The 14,988-nt window shown below is 38.0% G+C and overlaps 1 protein-coding gene across 1 annotated transcript; it reads right to left on the reverse strand.

The window, feature by feature from the left end:
- Positions 1 to 8,193: 8,193 nt before the first annotated feature.
- Positions 8,194 to 14,113, reverse strand: LOC130931713 (immunoglobulin lambda-1 light chain-like). Its single transcript, XM_057860692.1, has 3 exons — positions 14,074 to 14,113; positions 13,680 to 14,000; positions 8,194 to 8,513 (listed from the first exon to the last, which is right to left on the reverse strand). The coding sequence occupies exons 1-3, from the start codon at positions 14,111 to 14,113 to the stop codon at positions 8,194 to 8,196; spliced, it is 681 nt and encodes a 226-aa protein (XP_057716675.1).
- Positions 14,114 to 14,988: the final 875 nt, after the last annotated feature.

The following is a 14,988-nucleotide window of genomic DNA, read 5'->3' on the forward strand; positions in this document are numbered from 1 at the left end:
ACATTGTCTCGTTGCTGAAACAGTGACAAAATCCGAACGGAGAAAAAAAAACGTAAAGCACAAAAACGTACAGATTTTGAACGTACGGCGTACACATTTAAAAATCAGTGCTCACTTTTACAAATTACGCCGGAACAGTACAACTTGACACGTATGCATATGTCGAATCATATGTCGTAAACTGTGGACCCCTTTATTAAAGAGGAACTACAGTGGGGCAAGTAAGTATTTAGTCAACCACTAATTGTGCAAGTTCTCCCACTTGAAAATATTAGAGAGGCCTGTAATTGTCAACATGGGTAAACCTCGACCATGAGAGACAGAATGTGGGGGAAAAAAAAAAAAAAACAGAAAATCACATTGTTTGATTTTTAAAGAATTTATTTCCAAATTAGAGTGGAAAATAAGTATTTGGTCTATACCAAAAGTTCATCTCAATACTTTGTTATGTACCCTTTGTTGGCAATAATGGAGGCCAAACATTTTCTGTAACTCTTCACAAGCTTTTCACACACTGTTGCTGGTATTTTGGCCCATTCCTCCATGCAGATCTCTTCTAGAGCTGTGATGTTTTGGGGCTGTCGTTGGGCAACATGGACTTTCTACTTCCTCCTCACCCCGTGGCTTCAAAATGATAAGAAGAACGGGGAGCAAAAATCCCAGAACCACACGGGGGGGACCTAGTGAATGACCTACAGAGAGCTGGGACCACAGTAACAAAGGCTACTATCAGTAACACAATGCGCCGCCAGGGACTCAAATCCTGCACTGCCAGACGTGTCCTCCTGCTGAAGAAAGTACACGTCCAGGCCCGTCTGCGGTTTGCATTTGGATGATCCAGAAGAGGACTGGGAGAATGTGTTATGGTCAGATGAAACCAAAATAGAACTTTTTGGTAGAAACACAGGCTCTATTGTTTGGAGGAAAACGAATACTGAATTGCACCATACTCACTGTGAAGCATGGGGGTGGAAACATCATGCTTTGGGGCTGTTTTTCTGCAAAAGGACCAGGACGATTGATCTGTGTAAAAGAAAGAATGAATGGGGCCATGTATCGAGAGTGTTGAAATTCGCTTCTCCAGTCAAGCCGCACGGAAACAGCGACAGCCAAAACAAGTGCCGCTGGGCCGATGCTGCCTCGCATGCGCCCACCGGGAAGGCAGAACTTCGCGCATTCTCTTCTTATTTTAACCCTTTGTACTGACTCCATGTTTCAAAAGTTTGAAGAAGACTCACTGAAAACAGGTTGACAATTTATTCGTCGACAATGGTCAAAAACAAGGCAAAAACAGACGATGGAGGGACAATTCTGGATCCAAAACAAAGCTACATTTTTCCGAGCAGCAAAATCTGTGTTATCTCAGTGTCCAGTGTTTTTAAGTCCGTGATGAAGTGGGCCGGCTGAAGGTGTGTCCGGGTGTTGCTTTGGGATCATCCCTCTCTGGCCGGTTTCGGGCTGTTTAGGTTCGTGCGTGGATGGGATGTGGTTGCCACAGCGACCGACGCTGGTCTTGATGTCCCAAGCTATATCCCTGCTATAGCCCTGCTATCAACTTTGTTATCCGGGCTGGCTCTACTTGTTGTTGGACAAAGAGCGCTTTGTCCTTGCAGAACTGATTTTGCAGAACTGAAGTTTTGGTACGTCAATCTTGCTCGTGGCGCACACATTGGGCTTCTATGATAAGATGGCGTTGTGTATCTATTCTGTTTCTTTAAACTATGGTGTGCTATGTATTTTACATTAGGTGTGTTAGAGTAGTGCAGTCCTACAGTGAATATGAGAAATTATACTATTCCCTGATTGATTATATTACGTGTGTTCGAGTAATGTAAAGTTAGACGGTGCCTACGAGAAACGGTACCATTTTACCTTTTCCCCCTCATGAGCGCCGAGAAGGTGATTCACTTTACTGTGTTTGAGGCCACTGAGTGAAGTCTGCCTAAACTATAGTTAAATGAATGTGTTATACTGACGCAAACAATTATATGGTGTGTGCGAGAACGGTACCTTTTCCCTTCAAGAGATTTTGAGTGAAAATCTCCTTCCATCAGCAAGGGCATTGAAAATGAGACGTGGCTGGGTCTTTCATTATGACAATAATCCCAAACACATAGCCAGGGCAACAAAGGAGTGGCTTCGTAAGAAGCATTCCAAGGTCCTGGAGTGGCCTAGCCAGTCTCCAGATCTCAACCCCATAAAAAATCTGTGGAGGGAGTTTAAAGTCTGTGTTGCCCAACGACAGTCCCAAAACATCACTGCTCTAGAGGAGATCTGCATGGAGGAATGGGACAAAATACCAGCAACAGTGTGTGAAAAGCTTGTGAAGAGTTACAGAAAATGTTTGGCCTCTGTTATTGCTACATAACAAAGTATTGAGATGAACTTTTGGTATAGACCAAATATTTATTTTCCACCATGATTTGCAAATAAATTCTTTAAAAATCAAACAATGTGATTTTCTTTTTTTTTTTTTCTTCCACATTCTATCTCTCATGGTTGAGGTTTAACCATGGTGACAATTACAGGCCTCTCTAATATTTTCAAGTGGGAGAACTTGCGCAATTATTGGTTGACTAAATACTTATTTGCCCCACTGTATATGCAACATTATTCAAGAATTAGGGACTGTATATGTGCCGTCATTAGTCTGCACTGACATAAACACATGCATTTTTTTCTCTGAATGTTTTTATTAGAGCTGTCCAACAATGGATTTTTAAACCGATAACCCGATCAGAGGTGGGTAGAGTAGTCAAACCTTTTAGTCAAGAATAGCATTACTTCTAAAATAATATTATTCAAGTAAAAGTTGAAGTAAACATCCACAAATTTACTCAAGTACAAGTCAAAAGTATTCGTTAAAAAGAATACTCAAGTAATGAGTGACATTGTAATTGCATACAATGTCAGATATTTTTAAAAATAATAATGTTCTACAGGGTGATTCATAAAGACCATTGCGGTATATTTAACAAAAATAAATAAATAAACCTTGCTGAATACAAGTACTGTTTATAACTTCAAGTGCTCAATATGACCACCACTAGCCGATGTCACTTTTAGTTTGTTAAAAGTACTTGTTAAAAAGACTTTTAATTCTTATTAAAATTAATTTAATTGATTAATTTATATTCAGTCTCTTTCAGTGATTTTAAAATGAAAAAAATGAGTGAGGATTTTGGGACATTCTATTGAAGCACCCTCTATTGTTTTAGCACAACGTCATCTTTATGAACCGTTATTATTATACTGTGCTAACCGATTACATGACCATATTAGGCCAAAAAGATGACACAAAAATCATGGAATTCAAACCAGAAACTGTCCAAAGAGCATGAGCGCCCTCTAGCGGAGAAAAACATTGTTACCCTTGATTAGTATAATGGGGCATGGGATAATTGTTGCGACGTTTCGAAGGTGCAACGGAGAAAGCGCCTGTCGGTGTCGCTGGCAAAAATAAAGACAATATGGGGAATAAAGAAGAAAAATGTAACGACTAGTGTAGTCCAAAAGTAGTGGAGTAGTGTTTCTGCTTCGTAAATCTACTCAAGTAAAAGTTATTGCTGTCATGGTGCGTGGGACGAGGTGGACCCAATCGCAGGGAAAAAAAGGCAAAAACACAAGGCAGGATGTGTGGGAACTTTAAATGCTTTAATAATGGTTAACAAAAATACAAAGTACAAACCAAAAAACAGGGGATTCAAATGAAAAGGTACCAAAACTTACTTTTCAGAGTAAACTGAACACAAGGGCTTGAACGTACTAATAGACACAGGGATAGACAATGATGCAACAAGAAAAGACAGCACATGGGGAACTTCAATACAGACATGGGGTAACAAGACAATGAGACACACGTGGTTGATATAAGAGGCAGAGGATTGGTCAAGACAGAAGAAGCAGGCCACAACAGGTGAAATCGATGGTAAACACATGGACAAGAAACACGAGGGCACAAACTGAACAGAACTCAACCCATGCCATGACAGTTACGTGGTAAAACTACTCTAAGAAGTGCATTTTTCTCAAAAAATAACTGAATTAAATGTAATGGAGTAAATGTAACGCATTACGACCCACCTCTCGTCCAGATATTGTCCAACTAAAAAAATCTGATACTGACATCAAACCGATACCGATATATGCGGTCGTGGACTTAACCTTAGGCGGAGTTTGACTTTTGGGGCAGGGGGGGCACAACATGTTGATGACCCCAAAACGCAGTCCCAGCAATAAAATAAACTTACAAGAATATTTATAATAGTACGTTGACAATGAGCGTTTTCTGTTTCCCATCATTCTTGAGTGGAATTCTAAATCAGGCTGATGGCAGGACAGCTATACTTTTAACCAAGATCATCATCCATTGAATATGGTACCCCCGCCGATGTCGTGCCAATGTAGTTACCCCAGTCAAAAATTGTATCTCCTGGGCGGAGCAATATAGAGGTAGATTGGTGTCTTTATTATTCAATCAAAAAAAGTTGCTTCAATTAAAAAAAACAAAAAACAAAAACAGTTGCTTCAATCAAAATATAGTATATTTTCAACCCCCAAAAAATGTCGCTTCAAACAAACATAAATGTGTTTGAATGCAAAAATAAATTTATAAATAAATAAATAAACAAACAAACAAACAAAACAAAATGCACGTGACAGCTATTTTTCTTTGATTTATTATTATTATTATTTTTTGATTGAAGTCGTTTTTTTTGATTGAAGAAGCTTTTTTGATTGAAGTAATGTTCATTTGTGTTTGGGCCACATTTTGGCTAGGACATTTTTGTCTTTATTATTCAAACATAAATAAGTAGCTTCAAAAAATATATACAGTACAACTTAAAAAAGAAAATCACTTCAAATAAAAAAAAGCAAAATTTCTATCAAAAAAAGTTTTTGAATGCGAAAAAATATTTGAGATTGAATATTTTGCATTTGAACACTTAATGTTTCATTGAAAAAGTTTTCTTTGATTGAAGCAATCCTTTTTGTGTTAGGACACTTGTCTAAATCATCCAATCCCTCCAAAAGTTCATTAAAAAAAAGAAAAAAATTCAATCAAAGAAAAAAATCATTTTTTAAGATAATTTTTTTCAATTTTTTCAATTTTTTTTTTTTTGGGAGGGGGGGTTATATGCAAAGGCTATCATCTAAGGTGCTCGAAAAATAATTTTGACACATTATAAAAATATATTTTTCATTTCATTCATTTTTGTTGCAGTTTTATTGCTTTACAACTTTTATATACATATAGACCCTACTCACGTGACGTCACAGCCACGCCCCCGCGCCATGTTGTCCGGATACTCGTCATATAAATGCATTAGCGCTTCGTAAATTCCTCCTATTATTGCACGTTTTACTGCTCGTCAACATTAATACTCCAAATGGTGAAGTCGTGTGTGGCGGTCGGTTGCAATAACAGAGAAGATAGACGGAGAGACTTGAAGTTTTACCGGATACCGAGGGACCCGGAGAGAAGAGCGAGATGGGCTGCTGCAATTCGACGCGAAAACTGGGCTCCAAACAACTACCACAGATTATGTAGTAGTCATTTTATATCTGGTAAGATGCATTTAATATATATTTAGAGGGTTTTGGGCTGACAACCACAATTAAGATCATTGCTAGGCTAATCGCCGACAACATACACGTATGTATGTAGTGAGTGCTATCGCTAAACCATATAAACATTAAAAGCCCTAGCTCCATCGACAAATGACATGAAATACATTAGACTTGACAGTGGATGTTAGCAAGAACAAAAGATTTTGAATTGAAAATTTCGTAACTCACCTTCCGAGCACGAGATTCCTGCCGAATTTTCATGTACGAGGACCTGTTTCACCCAACCAGCAACGTAGCATTTATAAGCCTCCAAGCTCTTAAAGTTTTTCAAACTTTCGTGAGAATAGGCTGATTTTGTGTGGACAAGATAGTTGTAAATATCAGGATATCAGATGTCAGGCGAAGCCAGCGGGTCGAAAAACATCGATTTAGGCATCAAATACGGATCTGGCGAATGGATAAACTGAAGCTTTTCCACGTAACGCCTTTTATGCAACGGATCCAATGAGTTTACAGCGTCAGATAACACCGGGGCTTCCATGAATTGCTGTATAACTTGCTCGACTAATTGAAAACAATGAGAATAGGTCTGAAAAAGAGGTACAATATGGCGGCCGGAAACAGCGACACGCCCATTTTGTGACGTGGGTGAGTAGGGTCTATAGGAAAGTGAATTACATGCAATGACACTTTTTGGCCACCAGGGGGGGCTGCCCCCTCTTAAAATCCGCTTATGGACTTAACGTGTTGTTGCTAATTATATTATGACGCCCACTTGATACTTCAATAATGACATATGTAACTATTTCAGGGTTTTCTAAATGAAATAAGCATTCTGTGGAAAATAAGGAACAACTTCAACTGAAGAAAAAATTAATTTCCCGTCTAAATGATACAAACTGAAAGCCAAAATGTCAAAAATTAAAAGGAATCACTCACAACTATAATTACTATGGGGCTTTGCTGTGGGGAGATACAGATCTTAGTCGCGCCCAGGTTGATTTGGGGACATTTTGGGGACATTATCAGGTCACTTCCTGTTGATTTGGGGAAATTTCCGGGACATGTCCTGGTCATATGAGGTCACCTTCTGTTGATTTGTGGACTTTTCAGGGCCACGTCCTGGTCACATCAGGTCACTTGCTGTTGATTTGGGCACATTTGGGGGACACGTCCTGTTGATATCCGGTCACGTCCTGTAGATTTGGGGACATTTGGGGGACATGACCTGGTGATATCAAGTCACGTCCTGTAGATTTGGGGACATTTGGGGGACATGACCTGGTGATATCAAGTCACTTCCTATTGATTTGGGGACATTTAGGGGACAATGCCTGTTGGTATCAGGTCACTTCCCGTTGATTTTGGGGACAATTCTGGGAAATGTCTGGTCGTATTAGGTCACTTCCTGATGATTTGGGGACATTTGGGGGACACATCCTGTTGATATCCGATAATTTCCTGTAGATTTGGGGACATTTGGGGGACATGTCCTTGTGATATCAGGTCACTTCCTATTGATTTGGAAACATTTAGGGGACACTTCCTGTTGATATCAGGTCACTTCCTGATGATTTGGGGACATTTCTGGGACACGTCTGGTCATATTAGGTCACGCCTTGTTGATTTGGGGACATTTCGGGGACATGTCCTGGTCATATTAGGTCACCATCTGTTGATCTGGGGACATTTCGGGGACACTTCCTGTTGATTTGGGGACTTTTGGGGGACATGTCCTATTGATATCAGGTCACTTTCTGTTGATTTGGGGACATCTGGGGACGTGTCTTATTGATATTAGGACACTTCCTGTTGATTTGGGGACATTTTGGGGACATTTCCCATTGCTATTAGGACACTTACTGTTGATTTGGGGACATTTTGGGCACATGTCATCGTGATATCAGGTCAATGTAATGTAAATGCCCATAACAATGAATGGGAAATTTGGATGTACATGGCCGTCAATGGCATCAACTTACACATGCGTCAATGGAATGTAAGTACATTAGTATCAACAGAATCGACCAAAAGTGTCCCTCAATGAATTGGAAGTGACTCAAAAGCAACAGGACGTCACAGGAAGTGACCTGAAAATGCCCACAAGACATGCTCTGGTTTCAGTGCTATTGACGCCGCCAGACGTCCAAGCCAGTCAAAATGAACTGGATGTCCAGCGCCATCAATCGCAACCAGTGAGCTAATGTAGACACTATTCCAATTGAAGTGGTAGCAACATGTGGATTCTTACATTTTGATTAAGTACGGACACCTTTTCAAAACAATATACCAGTTCTTGACGGGAGCATATCGATAAGCGTTTGAGCTACAAAGTGTAGCCATAAATCACCTTTTCAATATGTTATCACACCACTTGTCATCATTTTTAATTTGGTGTGTTACGTCATTTTAGGGAACTGAACAAACACAAAAAAAACAAGTGCTTCATTTTGCATATATGTAAAGTCTTGTAAGAAAATAAGCTCCAATCTGAACATACTCAGTCCGAAAATCGATGACATATTTTTTTATTGAAGAATATCGAGTTGTTCGAGTAAAATTAAAGCAGAATGCGTGAGAATACACTCACTACAAACATGTATACACATTGTTGTGGCGTTGCTAAGTCGCACAATTGGACTTTTTGATGGTGTTTTGAGCAGACTGTAAGCCCGAAGACACCTTACAAGTGTAAGGGATGTCCGAGCTCCATTCAGACGTCTGAACGGTGAGATAGCTGCTGATTTTGTAGTTGCCGGTCGCTTCTCGTGTGGCAGGACCGGTGGCGATGGTGCCCGTAGCCAGACAGCCACCAGCTTGCCAAGTGACTGTAGCATTCGGGGTGGACAGAGTGGCCACGCAGACCAGCGTGACCTCTTTGGACTGGAGCTCGTCATTGGACGGGGGGAAGACAGTCACCATGGGGGGAGTCGCGTCAGGGCCTGAAGGGATCAGATCTGTTAATTTACTGCATCAGGACTCAAGTACAATGGTAAATCGGTAAAATTATTACACCAATGACATAGTGGCATTATTTTATATGATTACTACAACAAACGTCTTTGGCCCCGACCTACAGTTTGAGAACCCATGAACTTTCAAGACTGCATAAATCCATGTTCAACTCCATGTGAATACTTTACATTTGGGCAAAAGTGCACTCATTCTAGCGCTGCAACGATTAATCGATTAATTCGAGTATTCGATTAGGAAAAAAAAGATTTGAATTTAATTTTGCTGCTTCGAGTATTCGTTTAATTATTGTGGCGATGTCATGGTTTATTTTGAAAGTGTTTGCAGTCAGTTTTATTGATTTGCGTGGATACACTGCCTTCCAGTCTGCCTCATTTCACATGGCTGAATCCAGCTGCTCCATGTTAAGACCAACATAAGCTAAGTTTTTGTTTGCGCTAGTTTTTTTTTTTTTATGTATTCGTAATTTAGTTTATGGGTATATTTAGCTGTTTTTTGTTGGAATATGTGTCTGAACCATTTGTTAAGAGCATTGTAAAAAAAAAAAAAAAAAAAAAAAAATGTATAGTTTATGTTTTATAGCATTTAAGCTAGCGGACTTTTGCTATTTAAGTTTGCCAATTGTTTTATTTGTTGTAGATCCGTATTTAATTTTTTTATACCGTTTGAGGCTCAGCTCATGTATTTATTATTATTATTATTATATTAATTTTTCATGTTACTTATCCAATTACTCGATTATTCGACAAACTAGTTCATCGATTAATCGACTACTAAAATTATCGATAGCTGCAGCCCTAACTCATTCATATTTAGACTTTGTCATCATTAAACTTCAAAAACAAAATAATAAAATACTAATTTGAGGGCTGTCAAATTTATCGCGTTAACGGACGGTAATTAATTTTTGTAATTAATCACGTTAAAATATTTAACGCATGCGCGGCACGACACACTTACGCATTAACGCATTCAACCTTTACAGGCGCCGTTCTACCTTTATACAGAGCTAGAAAGCAGTGTCAAATGAGTGGAGTGAATTCTAGCAGTCTTCGAAACCGAGCTTTCAGTTGGCTAAAGCCTTATAATCCCTCCCACAACAATTAGAAATAATGTGGGTAAGCAACGTGGGTAAGAATGGCAGCAATCAATCTTTTTACTTAACACTCTATGTTATGCCCAACGCAGAGAAGATATATAAATTGGTGCCACCACGCACAGTCATGGTTGCACTTCCCATCATGTATTTGGGCAGAACAGTTAAATTGCTACAGTATCATTTACTGAAAGCTCAACAAATACACTAGATGGCAATATTTAGTCACAATATACAAAGTCACATTTATCCTTTAAGAATTACAAGTCTTTCTATCCGTGGATCCCTCTCACAGAAAGAATGTTAATTATGTAAATGCCATCTTGTGGATTTATTGTCATAATAAACAAATACAGTACTTATGTACTGTATGTTGAATGTATATTTTCGTCTTGTCTTATCTTTCCATTCCAACAATAATTTACAGAAAAATATGGCATATTTTATAGATAGTTTGAATTGCGATTAATTACGATTAATTAATTTTTAAGCTGTGATTAACTCGATTAAACATTTTAATCGTTTGACAGCCCTCACTAATTTATGACTTAATAGAATGTACAAAGCAAACGTAAATGTAGTCATGATTAAAAATGGGAAAACATGAAAAACATTTAAACTAGGGCTGTCAAAATCATCGCGTTAACGGGCGGTAATTAATCTGGTTTGAATTGCGATTAATTGCGATTGATTACGATTAATTAATTTTCAAGCTGTAATTAACTCGATTAAAAAATTTAATCGTTTGACAGCCCTAATTTAAACACTAACTAAATTTGCAACAAAAAAAGAATATATGTATTGTTTATTATACTTGTATCACCAAATGTACCTCACTAAAAAGTATACTAAAAATCGAAATCATGAATCCCAATGACTTACTTATAAGTAAATATATGGCGGAAAACACTTAGTTGACTTGAATTTCCACTCTCAGACCCCCAATTTGGCCAATTTTCAAAATTGTCCTATATGCAAGTGTGATACATCAGTGGAAAGCTTAAAATCTCAATTTTCTGGGGGAAGAAAAATTTTGAACAGGAGGGCATTTAAATTTTTTTTTTTTTAAACAGTAAAACCCTAACTGGAGGTGAGAGCAGAATTAAAGACGCCACGATTTTAACGAGATATTACCGCGTACTTACCTCTTTTTGATCCAAAAACTCCTTGTAGCATGTATCACCAAGTGCCGAGACACAGCTGTGAATGGCCACAGCCAAATTTTTGGCAGATTTTATGGGTGAAACATGGTAATATAACAAGGGTCGCGATGCAGAAATCGCAGACATCAAGCAGTGGTCGAGATGTTCATTTTCATATATTTACTCTTTTAAACATTTTTTTTTCAATTTTTCTTTGTTTGGATTGATTATTTATCATCTACATCTACATATATAGGAGAAAAAAATGCGACAGTCAGTAACAAAAAAAAATACAATTAAGCGATAGTTATGAGGAAAATGTCCGTGACTTTTTTACATACACTATTTTTTTCATTGTGATGGAATTTGTTTAAAAGTTTAAAATATGCGAGTGAATAATTTTTTAAAGTCTTTTTTTTTTTTTTTTTTTGTAAGCAAAATATTAGACATCAATGAATGATTCTAAGCTAAAAATGACATTTTGAATAATAAATATAATTAATTATCTTCGTTTTACGGCTGGGTTGAAACAAAAGCGGTTGCGCGATGTCTGTAAACGTGGGTTTTCGGGGTAAAACGGACAAATTAGGAATAGTTCGGATGCTTAGTACGGCATGAATCTGCTATGGCAGCATATAGACAACAGTTCTTTTGGCTTTGCTTTTTCAGGCTTGTCTGTGTTTTCCGCCATATATAAAATATTCAAAAATGAAATGATAGTCAAATATGACACATAAATAATAGCTGCTGCATACTGTTTTCATTTAGGTAACCAAACTTAGGCATACAGTTTCATGATTAAAAAAAAAAAACAAAAAAAAAAACATTAAAAAAGTCAATGCGCAACAAAAGGAAATAAATGGTAATGGCACGTACTAAATATGTAATTATTTACAATTATGGTACTCACACAGACTAATAAAAAATTGCCAGTGTAGAATGTAACCATACATTGATCAATTGTGTATAAATTATGACCAACCAAACAAATATATTAATTACTATTGGGTTGTCAAAACATTTTATGTATTTTGTGTTTATCTGCTCATTATCTTACAATAACATTAACTATCAAGTGTCAAAAATGTAAAAGATGAAATAATTAAAAAAACAACAAAAAAACAAAACAATATTCAACAAATAGATTCATTTAGGCATTTCTAGATTTCTAGATGCATAAATGTACCCCATTTGATGATGAATTCAAAGTACTTACTTGTCACAAGCAGCTTGGTACCTCCGCTGAATACCACAGTGATTCCACTCGTGCTGACGGCTGTACAAAAACTGACAAGACTCCACAGCGTCAGCCCTAGACTTCTTTAGGACATTTTCTTTTAATCCGAGGAGTCAACATCCACTCCAGTGTCTTTTAACTCCTGGTCAGTGGCGGTGCTGAACGTCCACGCGTCTGTCAAGTGGTCACAGTGATGGAAACGTCCCTCAGAGGAGCATCGTGGCTGCATACCTTTGAAAAGTAACAAGTCGACCAATTAGAAACAACAACAGCAACGCATTGAACAGGAAAACCCTGACCAATCGCGGGATGAGAACTCACAATTTTTTTTTAATGAATAAATAAAATCATTGAATCATATAAATGTATGCACAAATAATACAAACAAAAGTGAACTGGTTATGGCCCTCAATAACACTCAAAGTTAATAATAAAAAAAAAAACTTTCATTGTATTAAACTAATTATCTCCCACAATGAGCATACTCGGAGATTAGCATAGCCCCCCCGGTGGCCGAAAATGTTATTAGATGGAATGGACTTTCCAATATATGAATTTAAAATGAAGACTTTGCCGGTAAATCTTGTTTATAAAATTGTAAAGCAATAAATCAAACAACAAAAATAAATTAAATGAATCAAAAACATTTTTTCATGATGGGTCTAAATTATTTTTCGAACAGATCATGTGACGACCACCTTAGAGACGGTTATTTGTTTTGCTAAGCCAAAACCACCTGAGAACACAAGATGCAAGATGGATATACAGTACGTAGTTTTTTCCAACCTAAGCTTTCAAAAGCGACAACAACTACTGAGCGAGAACCGAGGATTGAAGATGTGGACCATGAAACGCCGGAGAGCACCACCAAAATGGTGAGCGGAATTGCAGTTTGCCCCATAAAGACGTTAATTGTACCACAAAGCCACCACCGGGCATACCACATTCAATGGATGACGATCTTGGCTAAAAATACTTTTATCCCACTTTTATTCTAATTTTATGATTGTTTTCTTGTTGTTGTTCTCCACTAGGTAATTCAGACACGTAAGCACACGCACAAACACAAAGCTGGAATGCCTGTATGTACGAGCATAGGCTGAGCTACTATCCAAGCATATATCTTGTAAGTTAATTTTATTGCTGACACGGTGTTCCGGTGTCATCAACATGTTTTGCCCCTCCGCTACAAAATGTCAAACTCCGCTTATGACAATGATAGGTTAAATCAAAATTAAAAGCCCGCCTTTCACTGCCGCCACTCATGTCTGCAGTTTAGTCACTTCTGGGATCGACTACTTCAATTCACTGCTCTGCGGCCTCCCTAATAAATCCCTCCAAAACTCAGCAGCCCGCCTCATTACAAGAACCCAAACAACATCACCCCAGTCCTCTGTCAACATCCAGTTGTTGATTATTCGATTCATCCCGACAGCCCAAGCTGGCCTACTGAAGGAAACCAGAAATATGATGTGTCCCATTAAAAAAGATGACTTTGAAACCCCCGGATCTGGGGAAAGTCAAGTGCCTCCTTACAAATTCCACATCATATAGTAGCATAGTAGCACAGGTAAGAATCTGACAAGTAGACTCAACACAAAAGCAGAAGTAAGATGAGCCAGTTTTTGTCACTGCGTATTTCAGTGTGATACTCTTTCACCAACAGAGCTATCCCACGTGCTACAATAATACTCAGCAGAATCTTCTACCTTTGCCTGACGAATCCTTATATAGTAATTCACATCAGAGGACCATCCCGCACCGAACTTATCGGAGGGGAATTTGTTGCTATAGTAAAATTTGGACCATGAATGGTAATTATTCAGAATGTACTGAGGAGCATCTCCAGGAAACTGTCTATAAAAGCTGACACTATTGTTAATATCAGCCCTCTGAATGTTGCAATAGAGAACCACCTTTTGTCCTACAGGAACGGTCAGATCGGCCGGTGTCAGGGTCAGCACCTTGGCCGCGTCGCCACCTGTCAACAGACAAAAACAACAACCGTTAGCCGACTCCAACGCGTGGAGGAGAAATGATAAAGAGGGTCTCACGAGTAAGCGCGGCGATGAGAAGGCAGAGAATCCACAACATGGTGTCGCTGAACATCAGTGAGTTGTAGATGCGCCACACAGCTTTTAAATGAGACGGAGAGGAAGTACTTTCGAAGGGGGGGGCGGACAGCAGGGGAGGCTTTATACTTCGATTTTATTTTGCTTAAACCTTTATAAGGTTAGAAACTACTTTTAGTAATTTGACTTCACATTATAAGACATACGTGGACATCACTTCTTGAGTCCTGTCCACTGCTGGCCAAAAGTATTGGCACCCCTGCAATTCTGTCAGATAATGCTCAATTTCTCCCAGAAAATGATTGCAATTACAAATGCTTTGGTCGTAAGATCTTCATTTATTATGCTTGCAATGACAAAACACAAAAGAGAATGAAAAAATAAATTAAATCATTCTCATTTTACACAAAACTCAGCTCCCTCACACTGGGCACGACAGTCCCTGACAAACGTCTTGTCGCTTATCCATTTTGTAGAAACAATTTCTAATAACCTAACTTTTAATTATTCAATGGGTTTCAGAAATGGCTCATATGAAAGCTTAGACCCTCCCAAATGATGTTGAATATACAAAAATTAGGGCTGTCAAACGATTAAAATTTTTAATAGAGTTAATTACAGCTTAAAAATTAATTAATTCAAACCATCTATAAAATATGCCATTTTTTTCTGTAAATTATTGTTGGAATGGAAAGATAAGACACAAGATGGATATATACATTCAACATACGGTACATACAATAAGTACTGTATTTGTTTATTATAACAATAAATCAACAAGATGGCATTAACATTATTAACATTCTGTTAAAGCGATCCATGGATAGAAAGACTTGTAGTTCTTAAAAGATAAATGTTAGTACAAGTTATAGATGTTTTGTATTAAAACCCCTCTTA

Source organism: Corythoichthys intestinalis, chromosome 16 (assembly GCF_030265065.1).
Source record: "Corythoichthys intestinalis isolate RoL2023-P3 chromosome 16, ASM3026506v1, whole genome shotgun sequence".
In the NCBI taxonomy this organism is placed as follows: domain Eukaryota; kingdom Metazoa; phylum Chordata; class Actinopteri; order Syngnathiformes; family Syngnathidae; genus Corythoichthys; species Corythoichthys intestinalis.